The following is a 27504-nucleotide window of genomic DNA, read 5'->3' as shown; positions in this document are numbered from 1 at the left end:
CAGGGGGCTGATCCACTGTCCCTCAGACCTTGTGGGGGGCCGGACTATATTTTGAAGGGAAAAAAATAACGAATTCCTATGCCCCACAAATAACCCAGAGATGCATTTTGAATAAAAGCGCACATTCTACTCATGTCAAAACACCAGGCAGGCCCCAGAAATAACCCAGAGATGCATTTTGAATAAAAGGGCACATTCTACCCATGTAAAAACATGCTGATTCCTGGACCGTCCTCAGGCCGGATTTAGAAGGCGATTGAGCCAGATCCGGCCCCCGGGCCTTAATTTGCCTACCCATGTTCTAAGCGCACCTTCCAGGAATAAGTGCATATGGCTGCACCTTGGGGTAGCCTACTTGGATTTTATTTTCTACATTTTCCTTCAAACAAGCCCCATTTGCATTAACACAATTTTTTTAAGAACCTCCCCTAAGCTTTCAAAATAGTTTGCCATGTAGAAAAGGGGGCCATTGCTTGGAAACAGCCACCACTGTGTTCTAAAGCTCCTTTTCAGCTTGTGGAGCTAGTTTCATGCTTGTTTAGACTGCAACCATCATGTATTCAGTTAATCAGAACTTCCAGAGAATGGGGAAAATGCAAATGAAATGCTATGTACAATGCCAAATTATGAGCCATTGGCTTACGGCATTAACATGTCACTTGCAAGTGTTTGTTACAGTGAAGCCTGTGCTTACCTGCAGTGAACAAGCATTGGCCCAGCATCGGGAGGATTACAGGTTTTGACTCGTCGTAAGAAAGCTAGGAATGGCGTCGGATGTTCTGGAACTCCATGGTCAGGCCAGGCAGTGAATTGGAACTGCCTCACTTCTCTCTTCTCACTTGATCCGTTCTGCCAGAGAAGAATGTTGGTTGGAATGACTACCCAATGTCACAACAGCGCTCCGGAATGGAGCAAAGGCATATTTGCCACATCGCCATGAGTCTTAAATAAAGTTCCATTTAAAGGCAGGATACAATATCATCTCTCAAGCTGAGTCTGTGGCTACTCTAGAACTGTGGCACCTATTTAATAGTGAGCTGTGTTGGATTTATCTCCTGCCCACCTAGCAGTTCGAAAGCACGTCAAAGTGCAAGTAGATAAATAGGTACCGCTCTGGCAGGAAGGTAAACGGCGTTTCCGTGCGCTGCTCTGGTTCGCCAGAAGCGGCTTAGTCATGCTGGCCACATGACCCGGAAGCTGTACGCCGGCTCCCTCGGCCAGTAAAGTGAGATGAGCACTGCAACCTGGGGCCTGGGGCTTCTCTGTCCATTCCCAAGAGCAAGGGCTGCCGGACTGGGTGGCTGGACTCCCTTGACCGCTTGCCTGCTTGCTTGTTTACTCTGAGGCTGCCTCAGCTACTGGCAGCCTGCACCTGCTGGCCAGCCCCAGAGGTCCCAATTGCCTGCTGTGCTTGTAGCCAGGGCTACTGCAATGAACAGCTGTGCAAGCCTTTAGGAGGCAGAGACGTGAGAGGGCATCAGAGGAGGGAGGGAAGAAAAGAGCAACAGAAGCCAATGTTGCCCACGGCACCCCTGGCCATCATTCAAGGCACCCTAGGGTGCCACGGCACACTAGTTGAAAACCACTGACTTTAAAACTAAAGGAACTGGTTGTAAGTTAGATTGGAAAACAAATAATTAAAAGCTTAACGTAGAAAGGAAGCGGAATTGTTTACTAGGGCCATGGAGGGAAGAAAAACAATGTGTAAAAGATTTCAGAGTTCTGATATGGGTTGAATGTCAATAAATGTTTTATAGTTGTGAAGATGTTTGATAATGGCTGGAATTTTATGGGGGCCCCCCTCCCCAAGCATTCTGCAGGCTTTGGATAGGAAACTGGGTGAGCATTTAATTCTAGGGAATCTTGCTGTTGCAAGGAACTAGACCTGGGGTCAGCAAACTTTTTTGGCAGGGGGCCGGTTCACTGTCCCTCGGACCTTGTGAGGTGCCGGACTATATATATATATATTTTGGGGGGGAAATGAACGAATTCCTACACCCCACAAATAACCCAGAGATGCATTTTAAATAAAAGGACACATTCTACTCATGTAAAAACACCAAGCAAGCCCCACAAATAACCCAGAGGTACATTTTAAATAAAAGGACACATTCTAGTCATGTAAAAACACGCTGATTTCTGGACCGTCCGCAGGCCGGATTTAGAAGGCGATTGGGCTGGATCCGACCCCTGGGCCTTTGTTTGCCTACCCATGAACTAGACTGTATGGCCCCATGTAATCCAGTTATATTGTTATAAACAACCATGACCCTCTCTCGCCACCAAAAAATATCTGATGCATACACAACAAAGAATTACCTTGTAAAGTGCAAATGTTCTAACACAGTACGTTGCCAATTCTACAGTGTCCAACAAGGTCACCTGGATCAGTCCATATGTTTCGGTTCCTCTGCTCGGCCAATACTGATCACATTTCACCTGCAAAAAAGCATTTTAGGCAGAAATATATTCACTGTTTAAGTAGCACGAATCACGTTGCTCACAGCTGAAAACTAATGGAAACAGGCTGACAAGAATATTACTATGTTGGGATAGGAGACACCCCCACAGCATGTGGTCTAGTTGCTGTGGAAATGATCCAGATCATCCAGAAGGACGACGAGATGATGGTGCACTTGGGGAACACAATATAAACAAGCTTCCTGAGCGCTCAGCATGCCGAATGGGACAATGGGACCTTGAGCCTTTATGCTGCAGATTTTATAGGGGGTGTTTCACGGAAAAGTAGCGTCATCAGTAATGCTTGATGTGTGCCTCTCGGTGGACCAGATGGTGTGCATCAGCACAGCTACAAAACAGATCGAGTCAGGAAGAGGATTCATGAAACTATGTTGTCTGATAAAAGAAACTGCTTCCTGTTCCACCTCTCTCATCCTCAGCTTGGTATGTATGCACAGTAAGAACAAGGAATTCTTCAATAATATGACAAGAGGGCTGCATGTTTTTCCATTGGGATGGAACTGATCTTCAAGTGACCTGCTTTTCTCCAGTTCCAGAATAAGAGATTCTCTTTTCTGTCCTTTTTTCCTCAGACATCGGGGGTGGGGAGGGGCATAAAACAAACAAACCAAAATCCTAAGCCAGAAGTGAAATGGCTTCCTTTTCACCTCTACCAACTGATGCAAGTGAAGTAATGACAGGGAGAAGGCCGTACAAGTGGTTGCTCTCTCCATGTGGTCAGCACGGCTCAAGGAAGGACAAGAAGGAAGGACTCCATAGCAGAATGCGGCATTGTTGGGTCTGGCCAGTGGCGGCACTGGAGTTTTTCAATTTTGTAAAGGGAGCCTTCTGTTCCCTTTCCCTCATGTTTACTATTATTATTTTCTGCTGTTCACAAAGTGAGTAGGTGCGCAACCAAAACCCAGCGCTGGTGAGATCCAACTGCAGTCATACCTTGGAAGTCAAACGGAATCCATTCCAGAAGTAAGTTCGACTTCCAAAACGTTTGGAAACCAAAGTGCGGCTTCTGATTGGCTGCAAGAAGCTTCTGCAGCCAATCGGAAGCTGCAGAAGCCCTGTCGGACGTTCAGGTTCCAAAGAACGTTTGCAAACCGGAACACTCACTTTTTTGAGGATCAGCTCAAAGTTGTGCAGCTTACTTTGCAAAGGGAAAAAAGCCTGTTTTTATGGGGTTCAAGTCACGGTTCTGCAGCTTCTTTCCAGACAGATAATCTAATCAGCCAGTCACATGTCGCTGGAGAAACAAACAGCCTCTGTCTGCAGAACATTCAGCAATGGAGGCCTGGGCAAGGGGGCGGGGCCAGAAATGGAGCCAGCGATCGACCACACATTTGCTCCTTTTTAGGAGGAAAATAGTGTGTTTTAAGGAGCGAAAAATATGGTATATCAGATGAAACCATGATCATTGACATCCAAACATAAATACTGGTTTCCGAAGTGAGCGGTTTGAAAAATTTAAGCTTTGCTACAAATAGAAAAGCAGTGCTACGAGACTGGATTTCTTTGATCCAGGATGTTTAGAATGAACTATGCCAGAAACTACACAAAAACGTAATTTTGTTTTGAGGTTTTTCCATTCTTTAATGAAACATGTTGTGGCTTTAGAGTGCCAAGTCTTTGATCTATAAGAGTTCACAGAAAGAGATTATTTATCAGTTTTTAAAGGGCACTCCGTGTCTTAGTGTAACAGAAAAATGAGTGAGAGAAAGAAGACAGCACAAGATTGAGGTGCAAAGGTGGTGGAGCCAGGGTGAGTGACAGGTGGAGATTGTCCGATGAGGAGACGTTGAGTTATAGGAGTCAGCTGGAGAAGATCTGGTTTAAAATGCTCATGGTAAAGGAGTGACAAACATGTCGGGCCAGTTTATTAGGTAGAAACATTATTTCCCACTCTTTACTGAAAGAATGCAAATTCCTCGTTCTTATATTTCCCAAACATGTGGTTCAAATACTTGAAGTGTTCTGGTTTGGGTGGATTCCAGGGTAATAGAGATCTCACTTCACATTCTTACCATTGCTATGCACAGTCAAGCATAGTTAAGGTGAGCTTAACTACTCTTTACTGCAGTGTTTGACATCAGATAATCTTGTGGTGAGCATGGACCAAGTGACTTGGCTTGACTTCTAGACGCATAGTCACTTTGGCTTATCCAGTGACCTCTAGGGGCATGGCCTTGTGCTGGAGGTCACACTTTCTATCTGCCCAGGCTTTGTAATTATTTAAGACTGTATACTGGTGTTCTGTCTTATTTTATTGCTCTGCTCTGCTATGTTTGTTTGTTTCTTCATTATTAATTCTTTTTAAATTTATGCTTTTATTATTTTACTGTAAGCAACTCTGAGAATTACCTGACAACTGCTTCCTGGTAACAGGAAAACCCAGGAGTTTACTAAGCCCATAAGGTAAAGGTAAAGGTACCCCTGCCCGTTCGGGCCAGTCTTGCCAGACTGTAGGGTTGTGCGCTCATCTCACTCTATAGGCCGGGGGCCAGCGCTGTCCGCAGACAATTCCGGGTCACGTGGCCAGCGTGACAAGCTGCAGGCTTAGATTGAATGGCCTCAGTGGGAGGACTAGGTGCCTTGGCTATGTATCTTTGGTAGAAAGTTTCACCACCTCATAGACAATAGCGCAGATAATCCAGAAGCACTGCTTGACAACATCCTCTGAAATTCAGCTAGAAGCAGTATCAACTACGCTAGAGTAAGAGCAGATCATTTTAACAAGGCAGCTGTAAAGCTGAGGTCAAAGGTTGCAAATAATAATAATAATAATAATAATAATAATAATATGTTTATACCCAGCCCATCTGGCTCAGTTTCCCCAGCCACTATGGGAAGCTTCCAACAAAATATTAAAATACAGTGGTCTGTTAAACATTAAAAGCTTCCCTAAACAGGACTGCCTTCAGATGTCTTCTAAAAGTCTGGTAGTTGTTTTTCTCTTTGACATCTGGTGGGAGGGCGTTCCACAGGGCAGGTGCCACTACCAAGAAGGCCCTCTGCCTGGTACACATGCCAAGGATCCCAGGGTGTTCCACAGGGCGGGGGCCACTACTGAGAAGGCCCTCCACCTGGTTCCCTGTAACTTTACTTCTTACAGAGAGGGAACAGCCAGAAGGCCCTCAGCGCTGGACCTCAGTGTCCAGGCAGAACGATGGGGGTGGAGACGCTCCTTCAGGTAAACTGGACCGAGGCCGTTCAAGGCTTTAAAGGTCAGCACCAACACTTTGAATTGTGCTTGGAAACATACTGGGAGCCAAAGAATGAATGGCATAAAAGGTGCAGTCTCATGGTTTCCTTTTTATATGAGACATAATAGAAGACTCCTGCATGCTTCCAAATGCAGAAATGACATAGTCCACTGGCTGAAATGAAAGCTGTAGAGCTAGTGAACACTGAATGATGTCTTTCCCACTAAGAATGGAGGCAGGCACCATTTCAAACCTGGTGAGTTTAAAAATATACATCTATTACCAAGTAATATTCAGGAACCTTCACACTCCAGCAAATCACAGGTGTGAAAAAATACCGTCCCACCTTTTATCAGTAACACTAAAGGAGGCAAATTTCCATATTTAAAAAAAATAAAAAAAATCCAACAAAATCAATGAATACGATACTTGATAGTGAATTGTAGAGAGAAAATTTTGCAGTAAAAAGGTATAGTCTTGCTTAAAAACAACCAAAACAACTCTCGTGGGGTAGTAAGTAATAAGCAAGGCTTTATTTGGCTTCTTTTCTTCAGCACCTTGGAGAGCTCCATAGCAGTATGGGGACTAAGACTCTTTTTCCTCCCTTCCAGAACTGCTTGAGCGTATTTTCAAACTGTGAACCTGCTTCAGAAGACCTGCCAATATTGTAAGGGTAAAATACTGATCTCCTACCCTGTGGCTTTAATTTGTGCTGACGTATTTGGCAGTTAGCATGGCCTTTATTTTGAAGATTCTGCTTGGTAGACTTCTTCGTGCATGCTTATTAATTAATTAATGGCATGATGGTCCTACCAGTACAGAAATGGGAGTAGAAAATTAACCTACAGAATTATTTAGTGTAACAGCAGCACAAGGTAGGTGTCAGGTTAAAAACAATTATACCATCTTTGACTGCCGACTGGGCGGCACAGCCATAATTTTGCTGCTGTTTGCAATGGCATTCGTGCAGAGTGCCAAATGATCAACTTGCCTCATTGCTGCTAGATGAGACGTAAACTTGCAGACACCCACAAGCCTAATATAGGAGGTTTGCAGATTTAGGAACAACAACAAGAAGAAGAGTTTGGATTTGATATCCCACTTTATCACTACCCAAAGGAGTCTCAAAGCGGCTTACAATCTCCCGCACAACAAACACTCTGTGAGGTGAGTGGGGCTGAGAGACTTCAGAGAAGTATGACTAGCCCAAGATCACCCAGCAGCTGCATGTGGAGGAGCGGGGAAGCGAACCCGGTTCACCAGATTACAAATCTACCACTCTTAACCACTACACCACAAGAATGTAGTATACTGGGATAGCTCAGTTGGTACCGCAGGAGGCTCTTAATTTCAGTTCAAGCCCCTCATTGGATAAAATATTCCTGCATTGAAGAGGGTTGACCTAGATGATCCTCACTGTCGCTTCCAACTCTACAATTCTATGATTCAGTGATGCGGTCTGAATTTCTTGAAATGATACTTATAATAGGAATTTTATTTTAAAGCATTCTTTGATTTGGGCAAAGTCACAAGTGGAAGGCAGTATTCTCACAAAGAAAGTAAGAAAAAAATATCAGTGAAAGAAATAATAATAACTTGGGAGGAATCTAAAAGACACTTCAAATAATGGTTGCCTTGAAAGTTACACGAATAATAGTGAAGATCATTAGTTTTCAATATTCTAACTCTCTGGGTTTGCAATTTTATATCTGAGCAGCATTTCCTGTGACTTCAGCAGTAAGAGCCCACCTAGAATGCATGTCCTCTAGTTTCGTCTTCTAGCTGGTACCTATTTCCATCAATGAGAATGTAAGCGGAAAAAGAAGAAACCCGCCCCCATAAATCCCCATGTAAACATAAATTCCCAACAGTACCTGATGTCACATGACAAACTACTTTTGGAATGGAAAGAAGTTCCAAAAACTCCTTTGCTGTATTGTTTTTGGCGCCTGCTAAAACCTTCTTTGTTTTGGCACGCCTACCCAGGCATGCTTTTTGAATGTGCAATTCTCGCACATGATTTCACTGTTAAATAGTTGCTTTTTAAAAATTGCTGGTATTTTAAATATTTTTTTAAACATGTTAACATATTTGCTTTGATCTGTATTTTTCATTTACTATTTTAGCTTGTCCTTTGTAAACCACTCAGAGGTCTTTTTTCGGCAAGCAGCACATACATTTGGTTAAATAAATCGGTCAGTCATTTTGCGGTAAATGATAGCTGAGGTGGAGGCATTTACAGTCAGCTGTTCAAAGAAATAAGGAAAACTGAGCTAGCACAAGGCTACTTCCTGGTCTACAAGTTACAGATTTTTCTTGCCGGTATGGTGATATTCAAAAAGCCCCTATTTGTAAGCACTGTCAAGATCAAAAAGAGCAACCCAGTCAGGCTCTCTTGCTTTCAGGTGTCTTAAGGGTATGTCTGTGTTTGAATAGGGTGTGAGTCTGTGACCTGGCCCAAGAACTAAGTATTTATCATTACAAAAGATTGGCCTGGCTCCCCAGGCAATCCAATCAAGTAACCTGCCAGACAGGAGATAAACAACAACAGGAGAAAAACAATATTCAAATTTCTGTTTTAGACCATCTTTTCTGTGATGTAGGTGTGATGTATCTGAGGGGTGGTCTTAGGTTACACCCCTTCTGTGATGTATGTATGATGTTTCTGGGGTTAGGCCTTGCATGCCATTTTTCTGGGTCCCTCCTCTCTCCTGCGGGTGAGGGGAGCACCCTGTTGCAACAGATCAATAAAGATCAAGCTTACTAACTGCTTTGCTTATCAAGAGTCTCTGGTTGGCCTCTGTTATTCTCTCCTACCAATAGGGAACCTATGTAAGGACTCTATATGGGCTCTTGGATACCCCATAAGGGAAAAGGGCTTCCAACCCTTTTGGCAAAGCCAGGATGGTGGAAAGGAAGGGCTGTGATGGGGACGGGAGAGGGCCTAGGGACCCGTTGATGTCCAAAGACCGACAAACCCTTGCAACCAGCCCTGGATCTAAGGCAATGTGTTTTCTGTTGTGATATGTAATAACCGGCTTCAATTAATAAACAGTTTCTATTCTATGTAGGAGCTTAAGACTACTCCTTGTCACTGAAGTAGATATTGGCACATGTTTGCTTCTGATTCATGAAAGGATTTTGCATTTGAAGATTCTAATCCAACAGAACATGTTTGCCCCACCCAGGGCCGCATGCACACAGCTGAATACAATAAGCTAGAATCCCACCAATCAACTGGTTGGTGGGAAAGGACTAGCAGGGTAGGATATAGTATTAACTCAGCCTCACATTTCTCCTCCTGGAGAACAGAACATTCAATACCTTATCCAGGCCAGATATGATGTCAGAAGCCTGGTTCTTTGAGCCTTGCTCCCAAATGGATCAAGGAGTTTGGCTCAATGGCATATCAATAGCATAAGGAAACTGGGTGAACAACTGTAATTGAGAATATATATTAATAAAGCCTTTGTCGCACAAAAAAAATAAAATCAAGAACAGAATGACTCTGTTGAAAGTCAATAATTTACTAGCTACAAAGCCACGACATGTCTTCCTCAAAACAATTTATTTAGTGGACAACAGAAAATGCTATTTTTGAAGAATAACATTTTAGCTTTATTCCAAACTGCCTCCACCCTCCGCCGGCTGCCCAGAGCAATTTAAATTTTAGATTGTCTAAATAATGCAGCATGGAAACAATCTGAAACCACAACGGGTTTGCAAGTTGAAAGAAATGAACCAAAAAAAGGATGTAACAGTACATATGGAAATTCTGTAGAAATGAATCCTACCACAAGTCAGAAATATATATATATATATATAATATTAATGCTTTGAATTGCTTTATGTATTCCTGTCTGTAACTGCCAGCTGCTATTTCTAATCTCTGGTTTCCACCGCTTAAGATTTCCCTTTCGTTTCATACAAACGAAACTCATGCATGTAATAAATATGTTATCAACATTCTTCCATGCACCACAGTGTGCATAATCCTTTTTGATATATATTATGTGCGTGATAGCAAAGCAATAGGACTGACTTTCTCTGAGGTCTGGATTAGGTCAGGTGAGATTCGGGAGATGACATTTAAAGTGAAAACAATAAAGTGTGAAGGGTTATAAATGAAAGAGCTCCTTTGCCCTGCAGCTTCCCCCCAAGGCAAACAAATGAATAACTAATTCACTGTAACATCTTCATTCAATGTGCTCAGCTGTTGAATATGTAAGTTCTCAAAGCTGAGGTTAGTCAGACATCTAACACATGCTAATGAACCAACTAAGTTTGCTTCTGCGGGTGCTTCCCTCCCACCCCTTAAAAAGAAAAAAAAATCCCTTTATCTATGCAGAGCAGGTTAGAAACGCTCAAGCACAGCTGCAGGACTAAGCAACAGGAAAGCAAGTAAACAAAAAATAAGGATGGAAGGTAGGAAGGAGATGAGGTCCCACAGCAGAATGCTCTTGCCTTCCAGATAAAATAATTATCAAGTCTGCCACAGCACAGGAGGAAAAATTATTCACTCTCTTGCTCTCCGTCTCACAAGCACCATAAAATACAGAAACCAAAGAACAACAACACAACTGGTATCTCAGTTGCTTTTTTAAAAAATAATAATACTGTAGTGTATTTTCATCTCATTTGGGCTACATTAATCTGTTTCCTGGTATTAAAAGTGCAATAAATGTTATTGTATCTTTGTTACCAATCCCCCCACAATCTTAGACCCAGAACACAGCTCACCAGCTATGTTTGCCACCTCTCCCTGTATTTCTTTCTCCTCCCAGGCAATAAAAACAGGGCATTTGTTGAACCCTGGTGGACCTCAATGTATGGTCAGCGGTTGTGTTGAGTCACAAACTGCACAGGCAGTATATTGTTGCAAGTGACTTTCCAGAGTTCTGGGCTTTAACCCGAGTTTGTTTTCCTTGGAATGAGGGACAGCAGAGACTGAGGTGTCTTCACGATATATGGTTTATTTACACATATCCAACCTGAGCCTACGATGGAGGGGCTCACACCAAGAGGGTCTTGCTTGCCTTGGATTCCTGCAGAAATCAGGCATGGCTTTGTCTTACAGGATTCACCCTGCAGCCTTGCTTCCAGCTTACACACACCTCTCTCAACTCTGGCCTTTGTCTTTCTCACTACCAGTGAGCTGAGAGAGGGGAGACCATCTGTTTGCCATCTGGCACAGAGCCACCTTAATGGCCCATACTTAACTCAACAGGAAGCTAGCCTGGCAGTTTTACCAACTGAATCTGTGCTGCATCCAGGAATTAGGAGGGGGATCAGGCATACAGCAACTCATAACAATATCCTATCATCAGTATCAGCTCCTAAGATGCTCCACCGGTGGCCAGCGTTGTCCATCACCACTCTTTTCTTCTGCCATAGGGCATTTCTTATTCCCCGCAGAGGACTTTAAGGTCCATGAATAACCAAGTTTAGAGGTCCCGGGCCCTAAGAAAGTCAGACTATCCTCCACCAGGGCCAGGGTCTTTTCAGTGATGGCTCTGACCTGGTGGAATGCTCTGTCCCATGAGACTAGGGCCCTTCAGGATTTAACCTCCTTCTGTCGGGCCTGTAAGACAGAGCTATTCCACCTGGCCTTTAATTTGAATTCAGCCTGATCTTTTATTTCCCTTTTCTTTCCTTCCCCATCCCTTTTATGAAGATTACCTGCTCTTAGACCCCACAGCTAATTCTCCCCTGGCCCAAGGAGGACTAATTCAGCTAGCTAGCCCTGGTAATTATCTAATGTTTATTTCCCCTAAATTGATTTCTGAGCTTTGAATTTTATTGTTATTCATGTTTTTATTCTGCATTTTATGCTGCTTTTACAATTAAGTGTTTTAAATTTGTGTTAGCTGCCCTGAGCCTGGTTTTTGAACCAGGAAGGGCAGGGTATAAATAAAAAAATATTATTATTATTATTTATTTATTTGATTTGGGGCAAGGGCCAGTGCTGGAAGCAGTCGCAGGCACATTCTGAGCACTCTTGAAGCATTGTGAGTGTTCTCATCAAATGGACACGGTGATCCAACCTTTTTCAGGGCAAGCAGTGAGATGTCTCAGCCTGTCTAAGTAGACACTTACTCACAAGGTTCCTATGGTTCACTCACCAAAACAGATACTTAGCAGGCCTGCACAATTTGTGCCAATCAAGTTGAATGCACCCCATCAGTCATTATTCTAGCTTGCAGTGCCCTTGATTTTGCAGGGGGGAAACCACATATTTTTGGAGACCTTGGTGGGCTGCATTTTGCTTGCTGGATCACAACCTATGAAGTCCTGCCTTCAGGGGAATCAGGAAAGAGCTGTACCTTTTACTGCCCTTGCAGGAAACTGCTCTGAAATAGGCCACTGTGGTTTAAACATATGGGCTATCGCTGATCAGATAGCATGGGTTAAATTCCTAGATTTTACTAACCACTAAAAAAACCCCACCTTAAATGAAAGATATAGGTTGAAATCTCTAGGTTCTAATGCAACTGTACTTCCAAGATTCACAGCATGTGCTGCCATCAAATAAAACTATATGGTAAGAGCATTATTATTCTGACCGGCACTTTTGAGAGAATAATAAAACAGACAGCAGAGTTAACTAGAAATTGCAAAAAGCAATTAATAAGTGGACTGAGCAAAATTTCATTTGGTTATTGCAAAACATGTTTATGTGAATAGCCTAGCTGTGGCTGCAGTGTTATGATAAACTGTGGGCATTTAAGTAACAAAGTCTTTGGCAAAGGAGTGTTTGTTCCCTCACACTGGTAGTAGCACTGAATACTATTTAGAAGTTAACTTTATTATTAGAAGCAGATAATGAGAAAGAGGCAAAATTTCATTTGCCTAACTCAAAACATCCTTCTACATTGAGGTCCACTGAAAGCCTGCTGCACCGAGATAATATATAGAGTAGGCTGATGGGAAAAAAAAGTACACTGGGATCCTCATTATCAACATATATTTGTAAGTAATAATATTAATACAGGTTGAATACTCAGGCAAGCAATAATATTTTCAGTGTACTGTAATGACTATGGGCTTGAGATTGCTAAACGTATCCGCGTAACGTTTTTAATAAGGGACAAATCATTAAGAAAACCTGGAATAGTGCAGTACTTTAAAATGCATTTGGTTAATGCAATTGGTTCTGAAGACAGCATTTAACAGTTTTCTCATTGTAGATATCAAGTGCTTGTGTTAAGTCATCAACCCAGATCCGTTATCACAGATTGTCTTTTCACATCACATCCCAGCCTGCCTCCCTGTGTAAGGTAATAAGGCAATGTGATAACAAAGACCGATAGGCTCTTTGAAACATGATAACGGTATCACACCAGCCATGTCAACGAAACTTGCAGTTTATCACTAGGAAAACTGGAAAGTGCTATCACATGAACAGAGTTATGTGAGCTCCAAGACTTTAATGTACATATTTAATCTCTCTCTCACACACATAACCCAGTGAAATAAATAGAAATTTTGGAGACATTCAAGGGAATCTCCTTGAAGGTTTCCATATATACCAAGGTGTGGAGGAAAGGAGAAAAGATTGTGCATTAAAGACAAAGACCAGTTTTTGTAGTTTGTATGTCTTTTAATGCAGTGTAGCTCAAACAAAGGAGCTGAAATGAATGAAGAAACTGTTATAGACATTTTGGAAAATGTTAGGACCCCCATCACATTTGAAAGTCAGTTATATGGATAAACTATTCATGAAAGGTTAGCCAAATATAAATATAAATATAAAGAAATATAAAGTTGCCTTACCCTGGACCTCTCTTCCAGTTTGGTCATCATGACAACCGTTGCGCCCCTTTGTTCCCAGATCATTCTCCAGAAATCTCCAAAAGTTTCAGGAAGAGCTCCTTGTGTTGCTATATAGGCATTCTGTTTTCTGTAGCCGTCTATGTAGTTAGCATTTATGTAATCACTCCCTGGTATGCCTAGAAAGCAAAATGTGACCATGGCCTTGAGAATTCATATTGTTTCATTTCTATTTTTTTTTATTAAGAAACAAAATGACATTTCAGTACTTTCCAACTTTTTAATACATCTTTCTTTATTTTTCTTAGTATCTTAAGATGCTTGTTATTTGCATTTACCATGGAATATTTACCTATTTCGTTCTAGAAGATTGCCATGTAATCCCTGATGAATCAAATAAACTATAACTGTCTTTGCACCTGCTAAATTTTCTTTCATTATAATGCAGTTTATTGCATTTATCAGTCCTGTGTGATCCACAAAATCTGGCTTTGAAATTAAACATATTACCATATTGACTCAGGTCTAATGCACCATCGAATTTAATGCACACCTCAGTTTTCAGAACCTTGAAACCAAAAAAAGTATTTGCTGGCGAATGTAAATGTGCCATCGAATCTAATGTGCACCTTAATTTTCGCAATGTTATTTCGTTAAAAAAAGGTGAGCATTAGATTCGAGTAAATATGGTATCTTAAGCTCTAGTTCCAACCAACTTTTCCACAAAATCAAATTATCACCTAACCAAGGTTTCCTAACAGTCCATCTTCTTTTCCTTTTTTTGTGCTGCTCACTAGAACTATGTCCAAAGAACTTTCTGTTAATATCAATGAAGAAATTAACTATTTTACCTTAAAGCATTGCGGAAGCTCTTCTGTCACTGGTCTATTATTATTATTTAAAATTTTATATTAAGAAGTGACCAACACCATCACCTTAAAAATATTAGCAATATGTCAAAATCTGGACCTGGGTTGCTGCTGTAAAAATACTTTCTTCCATTCTTGATAAGTGTGATTTTGGCTCCAGCTGTTTCTCAATCTATTGCCTTTCTTACACATAACCTGTTGTGATATTATAACTCCCCCTCCATAAAAAAAAAAAAAATCCTAAGTGTCACAATGTCATTAAAGCTCTCTATTCAAAGAATGGCATTATAACATTGCCACTTGTCATCCAGCACATGCAATTTTAAAAAGAAACAAACAAATCCCAAGGCTTTTCACATTATTTAGCAGAGATGTGATTTTATGAAAAGTTCTGCTACACCAATGGAAGGTCCAACTAGTCTGACAAAATGATGGCTATCAAGAAATTTCTGGCATCATCGAAGCATGGCATGAAGGCAAAAAACCTTTGTGATTTGTCCTGGTTATTTTAACTGGAGCCATTAAACCTTTATGGGGAAATCAAGGGGAAAACAGTCAGGATCATAGGTGGGGAGGAGGAAGGAAGACAAAACAGCTTTGAGGTCTTTTCTATAATCAAACAGTATAGACATTTTACAAAATAAAGAAAGAAAATGTGTGTCCCTACTCTGAACATTGATAACCTCATTGACAGAGGTTGAGAGAACTGGAATAAATCTGAAGAGTGCATCATTTTTTAATCTTCCCCACCCACCTTCTGTTATGATGCTTCACTAGTAAATTGCACAAGTTTGGCACAAGTTCTGTCCCACCACGGGCCACCGGTTGGCTCAACAAATGAGCTGCTCAAAGTAAATCAAAGACCTGAAAGCACCTTGGACTACATTTCTTGCAAGAAAAAGCCATTGCGCTTCAGTTTGTGTGGCTGTCAGTCGCCTGCTTACCTGCAGGCATGCACACACAGCAGGGGTGAGAGAAGACCGGGGTCTGAGCGAGTCGGCAGCCCCAATGAGCGAGTGATGAGCAAAGAGACAGGTGATCCAGTGAAAGCAGGCGATCAGGCAGTAGGGCAGCTAGGCCTTCACAAACCCCTTACCACCCAGGGGTGCCAACTTGAATAAAATTAGGGGGGCAGGTTGGCCCCACCCCATATAATTGATCACAAGATGCGGTGCATGCACACCATTTGAATAGCAGTGCCAAATATTTTATGGGGAGGGGGTGTTGAATGGACCTCAGCTCCTAGGACAGGCATAGGTAAACTCGGCCCTCCAGATGTTTTGGGACTACAATTCCCATCATCCCTGACCACTGGTCCTGTTAGCTAGGGATCATGGGAGTTGTAGTCCCAAAACATCTGGAGGGCCGAGTTTGCCTATGCCTGTCCTAGGAGATTGCTTCTGTGCTACCATCACTTTCTCCTCTTCAGCAGCTCCTGCCAGGAGGAAGCGAAGTGTGCATTTCAAAATGCATAGTTCCTTCAGGCGGTAGCAGCATGGGGAGAAAGACTTTGTTCTCTTTTTTCCTTCCTTTCTTCTGGGAGTGGCGGTGGCAGCGGGATCTTGGGATTGGGGTGAGCTATGGGGGGATGAGGGAGGGGAGTTGTCAAGAGGGGTAGGGAGGGCTGGTAAACAATGCAAGCAGCGGCTCTTAGTAATAGAATAATATAATTAAGAGAACTTTCCTTTTTGCCACACACACACACACACACACACACACACCCTTATGTGCCCAATTCTTCATTCTACCACTCAATTATCTTTGAAGAAGTATGATGACCTGTTGTGACCCTATTTAAATTTCAATACAGTTTGGGAATGATTTTAAAATTGTATGGATTATTTATGAAGTTTGCTTTGACCTGCGGTATCATCTTTGCTGACCCTGAACAACTATAAAGACTTCTTAAAATCTGTATAAGCAGGAGCAACTGCAACCAGAATTTGGACAGCTTTTAGCATCAGGGGAAAAGTGATGACTACTAGCTCCAGGTCATAGACACTCTCTCTCTCTCTCTCTCTCTCTCTCTCTCTCTTCTTTAGAAGTCGAATGATGGTTGTAATTTTTCATTTATGAGGGGAAAACGTCGTGTGGAATAGACCTCAGTATACAGAAGGCAAGCAGTGCTGTCTCCTGCGTGCCAATTTACTTAGGGCTGCACATCATAAATGCTGCAGCCCCATTGATTTCAGTGGGGACTCAAGTCTTTGATTGCAAGCCTCAGTATGTTAGCTATGGATGCTGAACTGCCATTTTGGTCTCACACCAGAAGCTGAATGAAACAAAGTGCATTTCTAAGTCCATCACTGCTTGGGTTCACTATGTTTTATTGAAGCCACTCTACAATATAACCCAAAGAACAGCTCTTGAAGCTTAAGAGGAGTTTGGATTTGATATCCCGCTTTATCACTACCCGAAGGAGTCTCAAAGCAGCTAACATTCTCCTTTCCCTTCCTCCCCCACAACAAACACTCTGTGAGGTGAGTGGGGCTGAGAGACTTCAGAGAAATGTGACTAACCAAAGGTCACCCAGCAGCTGCATGTGGAGGAGCGGGGAAGCGAACCTGGTTCACCAGATTATGAGTTCACCGCTCTTAACCACGACACCACACTGGCTCCCCAGCTAAGTACTAAGAAAGTGCTAAGGGTAACTACTTCTGCTGAGCTGAGCTGAGCCCCACAGATCTGGGGAAAGTGATGATTTATTTCTGCTGCAAACTACCCTGAGGATCATACACTGAAAACATGGTAGTTATTCAGCTTAGAGAGGACCCAATTTGTAAGCTCTACACTAAGCCTGATAGAGGAACAGTTTATTATAAAGCAGAGAATTTGGGGTTCACAACATTTCTGGTTAAATGAGAAGGTTTTCCTGAATTTCCTGAATGTGGAAGTATGAGTTAATGATTCAGAAAATAACAGCAGCTGGGCACAATGCCACACACCCTCTATTTATCAAAGATGATAAAACACTTCTGCACAAAGGAGATGAGCGGGGAAATGAGGCCAACTTGAGAAATCTATACCTAGTGGGTATTATATCTGAAAGATGTGGACCGTGTATGTATAATAGAAACATTTTCCTGCATAAATTAGAACAACATTTACAAATGTCTGGTATTGTTCTGCAAAGCACATATTATTTCACAAAGAAAAGCCCTGGAAATAAAACAAAGAACAACATAGCAAAAACCAGGGGGTGGAATCCCACTCCCACCTTTCTGTGCACAATGGCGCCAATAGATCTTCTGGGGAGGCTGGTTTCTAGCCACAAGAACCGATGTTCCAGCATTATCAACAAGGGAGCACACTGCCAATGCCACATCTAAGATCAGTCTCATATTCTCATATTATTTTAATCAAGGTTGGAGTAAAAAATCAGTCACAGCCTTTCCTCAATCAACAAATCATTCAACAAGCTTAGGGCTAGTGAACCAAAACTGTAATCCTCGAGCTGAATAGCCTCTCAATACAAGGACAACAGGTGTTTTTACATGCTGAATACGATGACAAGGCCTCGCATGATTTTAGCTTTCATTATATCACAGGCTTGTCTAGCATGAGAGTATAACAACTCAGATTCAAAGGTGCCTGTGCTCTCATTCATTCTGCATAACCAGAAGACTCCCACTGCAAAGAACTAGGATCTCACACATTCCCCCCTCTGAATTTAGTTTTCCCTGATCCAAAGATAACCTGAAAATTTCCACATCTTTGATTTCCAAAGAGATCGCTCAGCTGGTAGAGCATGAGACTCTTAATCTCAGGGTCGTGGGTTTGGGCAAAATATTCCAATGATACAATTTGATAATTCTATTAAGTAACTACACCTTGGTCAGTGGATGGTCTCATCAGGTATTTTGCCTCTGTTGGGGGAATAATCCTTTGCTTTAGCTACTTCCCTTTCCAGGCCCCATCTTTTCATCCATGACCCACATAACAACAACAACAACAACAATTTATTACTTATACCTCGCCCATCTGGCCGGGCCTCCCCAGCCACTCTTGGCAGCTCCCAGCAGATTATTAAAAACACTATAAAACTAACAGGACTGCCTTCAGATGTCTTCTAAAAGTCTGGGACTTGTTCTTCTCTTTGACTTCTGATGGGAGGGCATTCCACAGGGCAGGTGCCACCACTGAGAAGGCCCTCTGCCTAGTTCCCTGTAACCTCACTTCTCGCAGCTAGAGAACTGCCAGAAGGGCCTCGGAGCTGGACCTACTGTTGGCCTCTGTTGGAGACTGACTTCTAGAGTAGCTGTTCTTATGAAGCCTGTGTAGATTGTTGCTTGTGTAAACCTAGCATTAGCAGAGATGGTGCATGAATGATGGCTTGTCCAGTCAGCCACCATAATATCGGAATGCTTTCAAGCCACATGATGAAGCAATCTGGCTGAAGCTTAGTATGTGTGCCTTTTAACAACACACATATACACTTCTGAATCACAACTAAAAACTACTACGTTTATAATCTATGTTCTTGGGGGCAGGATAGGTACTCATGGAAAACCCTTGTCATTTAAAATCTCTGCAATGTACTCTGGCAATAGCAGGCAAACAGAGAGAGAAATGAAATGACGGCTGCCTGAGAATAAATATAAATGTGGGATTGCTTCTTAGGGTCCTTTGCCATGCTTGGGGGTGGCAGGAAAAAGCCCCTGGCAACACTGTGTCACAACTAATAGTACAAAAACAATCAAAGAGTTCAGGCAATTTATTGAAATTCTGCAAATCTTTGTTAGCTCCATAGCTTGAGGCGTTTTTAACCCACAAGCACAGCAACAACTGCCATCATTATTTAAATTTGCGTAGAACAGTTAGAGATGTCAGTCATTTCAGCAGCCAGCTTTTTTTTTTAAAGCACGGGTCAGAAGAGGGACAATGGGCCAAATTTGCTCTTGAGTTCACACTAATGAGAACCAAATATGTCTCTGTTTACAGCATTAGTGAAACCAGACCATGAGTTTTGCCAGCTTCTTATGCGCAGAGTGTGCGCCAATGAAACATGTCCTAGATTTGGCTGTAAAATAATTAAAAGAATAAACATCTAGTAGCATAACAGAATCCCATGGCCAGGAACCATTCAAACATCATATCATTCTTTTCTCGATCATGGAATGAAATCAAAAGAATATTAGACCTTTGTTCTCAGGGAAGTGTTTAACTACACAAGAAACACACACGTTTGCTACCAAGTGGCTTCAAGCAGATCCAGATTAATTTCCCTAGGGGTTCTGCTTTTTTATGTACACCCCTGTGAGAGAGTCAGAAAGCCCTAGCAACTCCCAGAGCCTAGATATAGGTGGACAAGGAATGCCTGGGTGTGACATCTTTTCCCTCTCAGAGGTCCAGTGTGTGCTCTTACTCCTTAAACCCTTGATAATGCTTGAGAGACCTATCAGTAGATAATCAGTAAATCAATCAATCAATTATAGCCATCCATCTGACTGGGTTGCCCCAGCCACTCTGGTTGGCTTCCAGCAAATTAAAAGATCAAACACAGTGAACACCACACATTAAGGTAAAGGTAAAGGTACCCCTGCCCGTATGGGCCAGTCTTGACAGACTCTAGGGTTGTGCGCCCATCTCACTCAAAGAGGCTGGGGGCCAGCGCTGTCCGAAGACACTTCCGGGTCACGTGGCCAGTGTGACATCGCTGCTCTGGCGAGCCAGAGCCACACACGGAAACGCCTTCCCGCTAGTAAGCGGTCCCTATTTATCTACTTGCACCCGAGAGTGCTTTCGAACTGCTAGGTTGGCAGGCGCTGGGACCGAACAATGGGAGCGCACCCCGCCGCGGGGATTCGAACCGCCGACCTTTCGATCGGCAAGCCCTAGGCGCTGAGGCTTTAACCCACAGCGCCACCCGCGTCCCCACAGCGCCACCCGCGTCCCACACATTAAAACACTACACATTAAAAGACCACACATTAAAACTTCCCTATACAGGGCTGTCTTCAAATGTCTTCTAAAAGTCAGAGAGTTGTTTATTTCCTTGAGATCTGATGAGAGGGAGTTTCACAGGGCGGGTGCCACTACCAAGAAGGCCCTCTGCCACCTGCTTTCTTCTACTTAGTACAGTGGTACCTCTGGTTAAGAACTGGAGGTCCGTTCTTAACCTGAAACTGTTCTTAACCTGAAGCACCACTTTAGCTAATGGGGCCTCCCACTGCTGCCGCGCCGCCGGAGCACGATTTATTTTCTCATCCTGAAGCAAAGTTCTTAACCCGAGGTAATATTTCTGGGTTAGCCAAGTCTGTAACCTGAAGCGTATGTAACCCGAGGTACCACTGTATCTCATTCCTATGCCCTCCAAGTGCCCCAGTTTTCCAGGGCAGTCCTGGAATTACATAAGCTATCCTGGCTTTTGATTTGATCCTGGAATGTTCCTATTTCCCTTGCCAGTGCTTCCCTACACCTCTGGGAGGAGGATGAGATGGCGGTGGTGACAGATGTGGCGGTTAAGGAGCACCCCAATGTATCTCCATGGCCGCCGCTGCTGGCCTCCTCCCTTGGGTAGCTTGTAGCAGCTGCTGGAACATGGGCGAGGTGGAGGAGAGTCTCTCAACAGTGAGAGATTGGGGTTGCGTGTAACAATATCTAGACAAACACAAACGTGTGTGTACGCCCCTTTCTCTTATCCTTTCCAACCATCCTCCAGCTACAGTCTATGTATGCAGACAGAGACACGCTCAACTGATAACGAAAAACAATACAACAGAATGATTCCATAGTACCAGTTCTTTACAAGGGATTGGGGGTGTAAGAAACTCTCTTGCTGTTATTTCTGATTTACTACGAGGCTGCTTTCATGAACAGTACAAAAGAGGCACTAAAACAAGCTGAACATTCTGTATGTACAAAGGTAAATGAAACAAGAGCTACGCAACAGGGCTGGTAATGCAGACCTCAGCATTCTTCCTTTGATTCAGTGAAGAAACTTGTCATCTTAAAAAGCTTTAATTAGACTTCACACTTTATTTGCAGACTGAAATCGCATCGTGAAATTGTTTCAAGCCTTGACAAAGGCTAAGTACTGCACAATCTCCCTATTTAAGACAAATTAAACCATAAACCTTTGCTTGGGAGATGCTCTTCTAAGAAATGTGCAATTAAAGAATATTTTAAAAGAGAGTTTGAAGTAATAGGATTAAGCTTCATAGCGCTTGTAAACAATAACCTTCGGAAAACAGACGAATGAACAAAAGGAATGAAGATGTAGATTTGGTGGGAAACAATGAAGTTGCGTTTACTAAGTGGAAAAGAACTAAAGCAGATATAATTTTTTGTGTGTGTGTATAAAATAAGCTTGCAACAAGATATATGCTGGTAAGGAGATTAGTAAAATTTAAAGTCATCATGGAAAGCATACACACACCTATCAGAAAACCCGACTGCAAGCAAAAACTCAGTAGAAAAACTGTGCCAAGGGCAAGCCCTTTAAATAACAAAATAAGGGCATTTGAAGAATTGCATGCAGAAGGAGTTGTGCAAGTTGATGATCACTAAGTACTGGAAAGAGAAGAGTATGAAGTTGCAAGGGATTTTGCAAAGGAAAACTGAATTCCTTTGGGGTGGGGACAGGAAATGGACAGGTGGGTAGTTAGCAGGCAATTCATAGGACCATTCCACACCCTACAAACTCAAAATTATCACATCTGTATCCTGTCTTCTTTCCTGGAAGAAGGAGGAGGAGGAGGAGGAGGAGGAGGAGAATTAGAGTAGAGGCACTGATGGGGTTTGTCCATTTTCACCATGTAACAATTCTGTGAGAGGGCGGTTTGGATGAGGGACAGTGGCACGTCCAAGGCCACCTAGGTCTCCTAAACCTACCCACCATATCAGGGGTAGCCAAGTTCGTACATTCCATGTGTTATTGGACTACAACTCCCATAATTCCTGCCCATTGGCCACACTGGCTGAGGCTGATGGGAGTTGGGAGCCCAACAACTTCTGAAAGGCACCCCATTGGCTACTCCTGTATTCTATCACACTGGAGCAGAATAAAATTGGGTTCACTCAGAGCCAAATGCTTTTTAATGAAGCATTTTACAGACAACTTTTTTTTTTTTTAAAAAAAGAGGAAAATCCTTGGAAGGATAAAATAAATGCACAGAAATATGCATTCTGGAGTTCAATATATTTGGCTAAGTTCCTTTTTTAAAACAACAACAACACAAAAACCTAAATCTCATAACAACATCAAAGCACTAGTTTCTATAGTAACCCCAAAACAAATGCAGCTGTGAAATAAATGTAATGCTAGGCAGCATTTTTATTTTCATATTTGGAATGTTTACTGTTTCTTTAGAGCCTGGCAATAAAGTCTCTAAGCTTGGAAAAGACATTTCACTTAAATAGGGCATTACAACCCACTGTTTTAAAATTCTTAGAAATACAAGAAGACGGATATATTTTGAATAACATTCTTGCAAAAGCTGTACTCTAAAAGGGGAACGAAATGAAAAGCAGCTAAATTTATTTCTGAAATCAAATGCCAAAAATGGATACGGCTTGACTTCAATTCAGGCAGAGTTAAAAACATGGTTGAAAGTGTGTAGGGCAAAGTAGTCAGACATTTGAAAAAGGGAGACCTGAGTTCAAATCTCTGCACAAGGACCTCACTGGGAGAACTTGGGCCAGTCACACACACTTCTTGTGAAAATAGAATGGGTCACGCTACTCTGAACATCTTGGAGAAAGAATCAGATAGAAGGTTGAGAAATAACCAAATGGATTGTTTCAATTTTATCCCCAGTTGCTTAACATTTTAGGCCAGGCAGATGAATGTTTCCAGTGACAAAGTACTGAGCTGGATGTAATGTTGCAAACAGTGCGGGATTTACGTATAAGCTAAACAAGCTATAGCTTAGGGCCCACTCTCTTGGGGCCCCCAAAAAAATTAAAGAAAAAAACACCTGGATATACATTTCCAAAATATAAGGTAAAAAACAAATATAATAAAACCTACATACAGCAACAATGTTTTGTGTTGTGTAGGCTCCTATGATGTAAGTCTTGGGCCCCGCCTGCTAGCCTGCTCCCTAAAATATCACTGGTTTGCTCATTTCTATATATAGGGTGCCTACATTCTGCGTGGACTGGCTGCATGCAACATGTGTAAATGGCTTTAGGTCCATAAATTACCATATAGCATATATTCAACACAAAAAAAGTGACAATTTGTTGTTAACAAAGGACAGCTGGACATATAAAGGGCCCCATTACCTTCAGTAGCTTAGGGCCTCATCAAACCTAAATCTGGCCCTGGTTGCAAATCATGAAAACTCTCTCTGATCTGTGATGGCTGTTTCTCATCAGCTGATGTGGCAATTGCTGCATGATGAATACACCCTACCGCTAGCTTCAATCAATGGGACAAGCTGAGAGTGCCTGTTAACAAATTTAATTCTTATATAGTTTTCCCCAATATTCAAAGAAGATGAAGAGTCATTTTTTTTTTTAAAAAAACTTGACTAAGAACTTCCTGGCACAATTCACATTTCAAACTTAGTCTAGGGCAGCATTTCCCAACCTTGGGCCTCCAGCTGTTTTTGGACTACAACTTCCATAATCCTCAGCTAGCAAGACCAGTGGTCAGGGATGATGGGAATTGTAGTTCGAAAACAGCTGGAGGCCCAAGGTTGGGAAACACTGGTCTAGGGCATGCTTTAATGTCAGTCTCAACGTGCATCAAAGCATTTAAAAGGTGTGTCATCATAAATCAACCCAAGATAATGTCATTGTATAAAAATTATTTTGCAAATTAGCAGCTTGGGCAGTGCAGAGATGAAATAAAAAGGCAGCCCTGTACCCGTCAGGACCCCCTGTATGTTTACTAGGCAGCATTTTAATTTTCATAATACATATTTTCTCCTCTTACAAGTGGAATAAAGTAAAATAATATGACATTTATTTTCTAGTTCAGGTTTGGGTCTCTGGAAAGAACAAAACATTGCACTGCACTTAACAGGAGCTCTGATTCGATTAAAGCTCTACATTTTCTCTTTCTTATGCCATTGACTGAACTTTGTTTCTTGCACAGAAAGTTGCTTGGGTTTTGTTTGTTTGTTTGTTTGTTTACCAAGGAAGTTCTTGGTTCACACACATTGAATCCGGTAGCCCTTTCAAACTTGGCTTTACTGCTTACTCAGATCTCTTTCCAGAAAAAAATAAAATAAAATTGATTGTTTTAGCATGGGATGTACTTTGGCCTGTATCTCTATTCCACAGAAGCAAAAAACAATGAAGAAAAGCAGAACAGGCTCAACAATGCCCATGAATTTCCCTAATAAGGAAACAATCCACTTCCTTATAGGGGGCTGAGTGCACAAAGCCCACACACTTTGTTAAGAAAAGAGGTTCTTTTTTCTTTTTTTGGATATCCAAATCTCTAATTAATATACATGTGAAGTGACATTTGGGCTGGGAAGGCTGATATGAGGGAACATAACTGACACAGCTAAAATGCAGTCAATATCATGTAAATTGCCTTACAGGTGGAACAAATGTAAGCAGATTATTACATGCAAATTTTTTTCCAAGGCAATCATTTAAATTTTCTAATATATTTGGGAAAAAGCTGTCTGCTATCAAAGCCTCCGAAATGCAGCTGCAAAAAATTAGGCAGAGATGTAGGCTCAATAGTGGGGTTGTGTTTTCCTTCAGAAAGCATTCACTTAGCTCTGCATAGCACACAGGAGAATTGATTACACTTATAAACACAGTCATTGCTCCGTCCCGTGACTGCTTGTTTGGGGTATCAGATGCTGCTTATCTAAGAAAGCACGTTCTCCATAACAGAGAGCATGTGTTGCGGTGGGGGCCTGCAGCCACCCCACTGTTGTTTGGTTAAAGGCTGTGATTGGGCAAAAGTGTGTTGCTGGGGAGTTTAAGGTACCCCTGCCCGTACGGGCCAGTCTTGACAGACTCTAGGGTTGTGCGCCCATCTCACTCAAAGAGGCCGGGGGGCCAGCGCTGTCCGAAGGCACTTCCGGGTCACGTGGCCAGCGTGACATCGCTGCTCTGGCGAGCCAGAGCCGCACACAGAAACGCCGTTTACCTTCCCGCTAGTAAGCGGTCCCTATTTATCTATTTGCACCCGAGAGTGCTTTCGAACTGCTAGGTTGGCAGGCACTGGGACCGAACAACGGGAGCGCACCCCGCTGCGGGGATTCGAACTGCTGACCTTTTGATCGGCAAGCCCTAGGCGCTGAGGCTTTAACCCACAGCGCCACCCGCTGGGGAGTTTGTTATGTTGCAAATTGGTGGGAGGAGTCAGAGGGCTTAAATACAGGGCACACAGCTTGGGGCTTTCTCTTGGGCTGCGTGCACCGGATCACCCGCCCACCCTCCCTGAAAATTGGCTGTTGCCATTTGGTTTTTTGCCTACTGTGTAGCAAATCATCACAACTTGTAAGGCATTGGTTAAAATTGGTTGGTGGAGGGGTAAGTGCCTATCCCTCCAATGGTGGTGCTGCATAGGGAATTCCATTAAAGGAATCCAGGGGCTTGCCATCCTTTCGTCCTAGTCCCTGGCATCGGACTTGGGCCGTGCAAGCCCCCGGGGGCATGAGGGTGAGAAATGAGGGACTGATGCCCAGCTTCTTTTCTCCCCAATATTGTTTTCCCTGGGGCAAGGACAGATAGTCGTAACCAATGCCTAAGCAACCACTCACATGTGTGTATTTAAATAAAGTTGTGGCCAAATTCATGCCAAAACCTTAAACCAAAATTGATGTGTGTGGTGTGAGTTATTGGGGTGGCTTGCAGACTTTGACGCGCAAAAGATTAAGTGCCATACAATTTAGCATGTTATATATGAGGGATGAAGAGCTATGAGTTCCTGTGCAAGTAACCAAACTAGTTGAATCTGTTAGGATTCTTTTCCCGTGCTGCAGTCATGGGATTGTTTTTATCACATGACGGTGTATGTTTTCATTCCACATTGTGAGGAGTGACGGAGACAGGATGTTTGTATAACTGTGTTTCCATGATGTAGGATGTTTGTCCTTTTGTTCTTTCTCTTTGCTGTCTGATGCTGAAGAGGAAGGAGCTGAGTTACAATGCTCCAAGTGTGTATATGTAAATAAATGTAGTTTAGCCAAATGCTGCACTACTAAGTCTGTACGCTGACTGCATATATTGTACTCTGCTGATCCCGAAGTGTGCTGATGCCTCTCAGGTATCAGTTGCTGTGATGTTCGCTCTGGAGAAAGCATTTGAATCTCCCAAACGACTGACCAGGAGGGAGAGAACATGCCAGTCGGGCATGTGTCTCTGCCAGACTCCTACTCATGTGTAGGACCTCCTGACAGAAACATATTATGCCCAAAAGCAGCATCTTTTAACCGAGGGAGCAGTTAATAGTGGGGTGGCCTTTGGAGGAATCTGTCCATGGATCAATTTCTAATGCGCCAAATGGTCGTGTTTTCTGATAATTAGGACTGCCTCATCTAGACAATTTGGATTGTAAGTCATGCTTGGCACAGAAGTGAAAGCAATTAAGACCTCTGTAAACTCAGCTGTGGTTGAAGGTCACCATTTTAAAATAGTTACCAACACTACCACCATGCCGCAAGAATTAAATACTCTATGTGCACTAAATCCTTTCAAATTCTTCTTTTTGTTTCACTATGACTTCAACACACTTAAACACAGTGTTAGCTTCTACCGGCATGTTGGCCTGGTTTGCACACATCACTAAGCCAAGAAGAAGCAAGTGGGTGGGTGGCAACAGAAAAAAATCATGGCTGCTTCATGGCTGGGAGTGGCCGCTGAGACCATATAACAGCGATCCTGAAAAACCTACATTGGCTCCCAGTACGTTTCCAGGCACAAATCAAAGTGTTGGTGCTGACCTTTAAAGCTTGAAATGGCCTCGGCCCATTATACCTGAAGGAGCGTCTCCACCCCCACCGTTCTGCCCTGACACTAACGTCCAGCTCCGAGGGCCTTCTGGCAGTTCCCTCACTGCAAGAAGTTAAGGGAACCAGGAAGAGGGCCTTCTCGGTAGTGGTGCCCACCCTGTGGAACGCCCTCCCATCAGATGTCAAGGAAACAAACAACTATCTGATATTTAAAAGACATCTGAAAGCAGCCCTGTTTAGGGAAGTTTTTAATGTTTGAAGTTTTATCATGTTTTTAATATTCTGCTGAGAGCCGCCCAGAGTGGCTGGATATAAATATTGTTT

The 27504-nt window shown here is 42.7% G+C and overlaps 1 protein-coding gene across 12 annotated transcripts in view; it reads right to left on the bottom strand.

Annotated features, from left to right (window-relative positions):
• The window catches only part of PTPRD (protein tyrosine phosphatase receptor type D), a 1386996-nt gene that overhangs the window by 48201 nt on the left and 1311291 nt on the right, over positions 1-27504 (bottom strand). For all 12 annotated transcript variants that reach the window (XM_083419250.1, XM_083419244.1, XM_083419248.1 and 9 more), the window contains 3 exons: positions 13446-13621; positions 2320-2439; positions 695-849 (listed from right to left, as the gene is read on the bottom strand). In XM_083419250.1, coding sequence (XP_083275376.1) covers positions 695-849; positions 2320-2439; positions 13446-13621 — 451 coding nt within the window. The remainder of the gene's footprint in view (positions 1-694; positions 850-2319; positions 2440-13445; positions 13622-27504) is intronic.

Source organism: Podarcis tiliguerta (assembly GCF_965153285.1).
Source record: "Podarcis tiliguerta genome assembly, chromosome: 17".
Lineage (NCBI taxonomy): Eukaryota > Metazoa > Chordata > Lepidosauria > Squamata > Lacertidae > Podarcis > Podarcis tiliguerta.
Note: the sequence above shows the minus strand (reverse complement) of the source record. Positions and strands in the feature narration are given on the sequence as shown.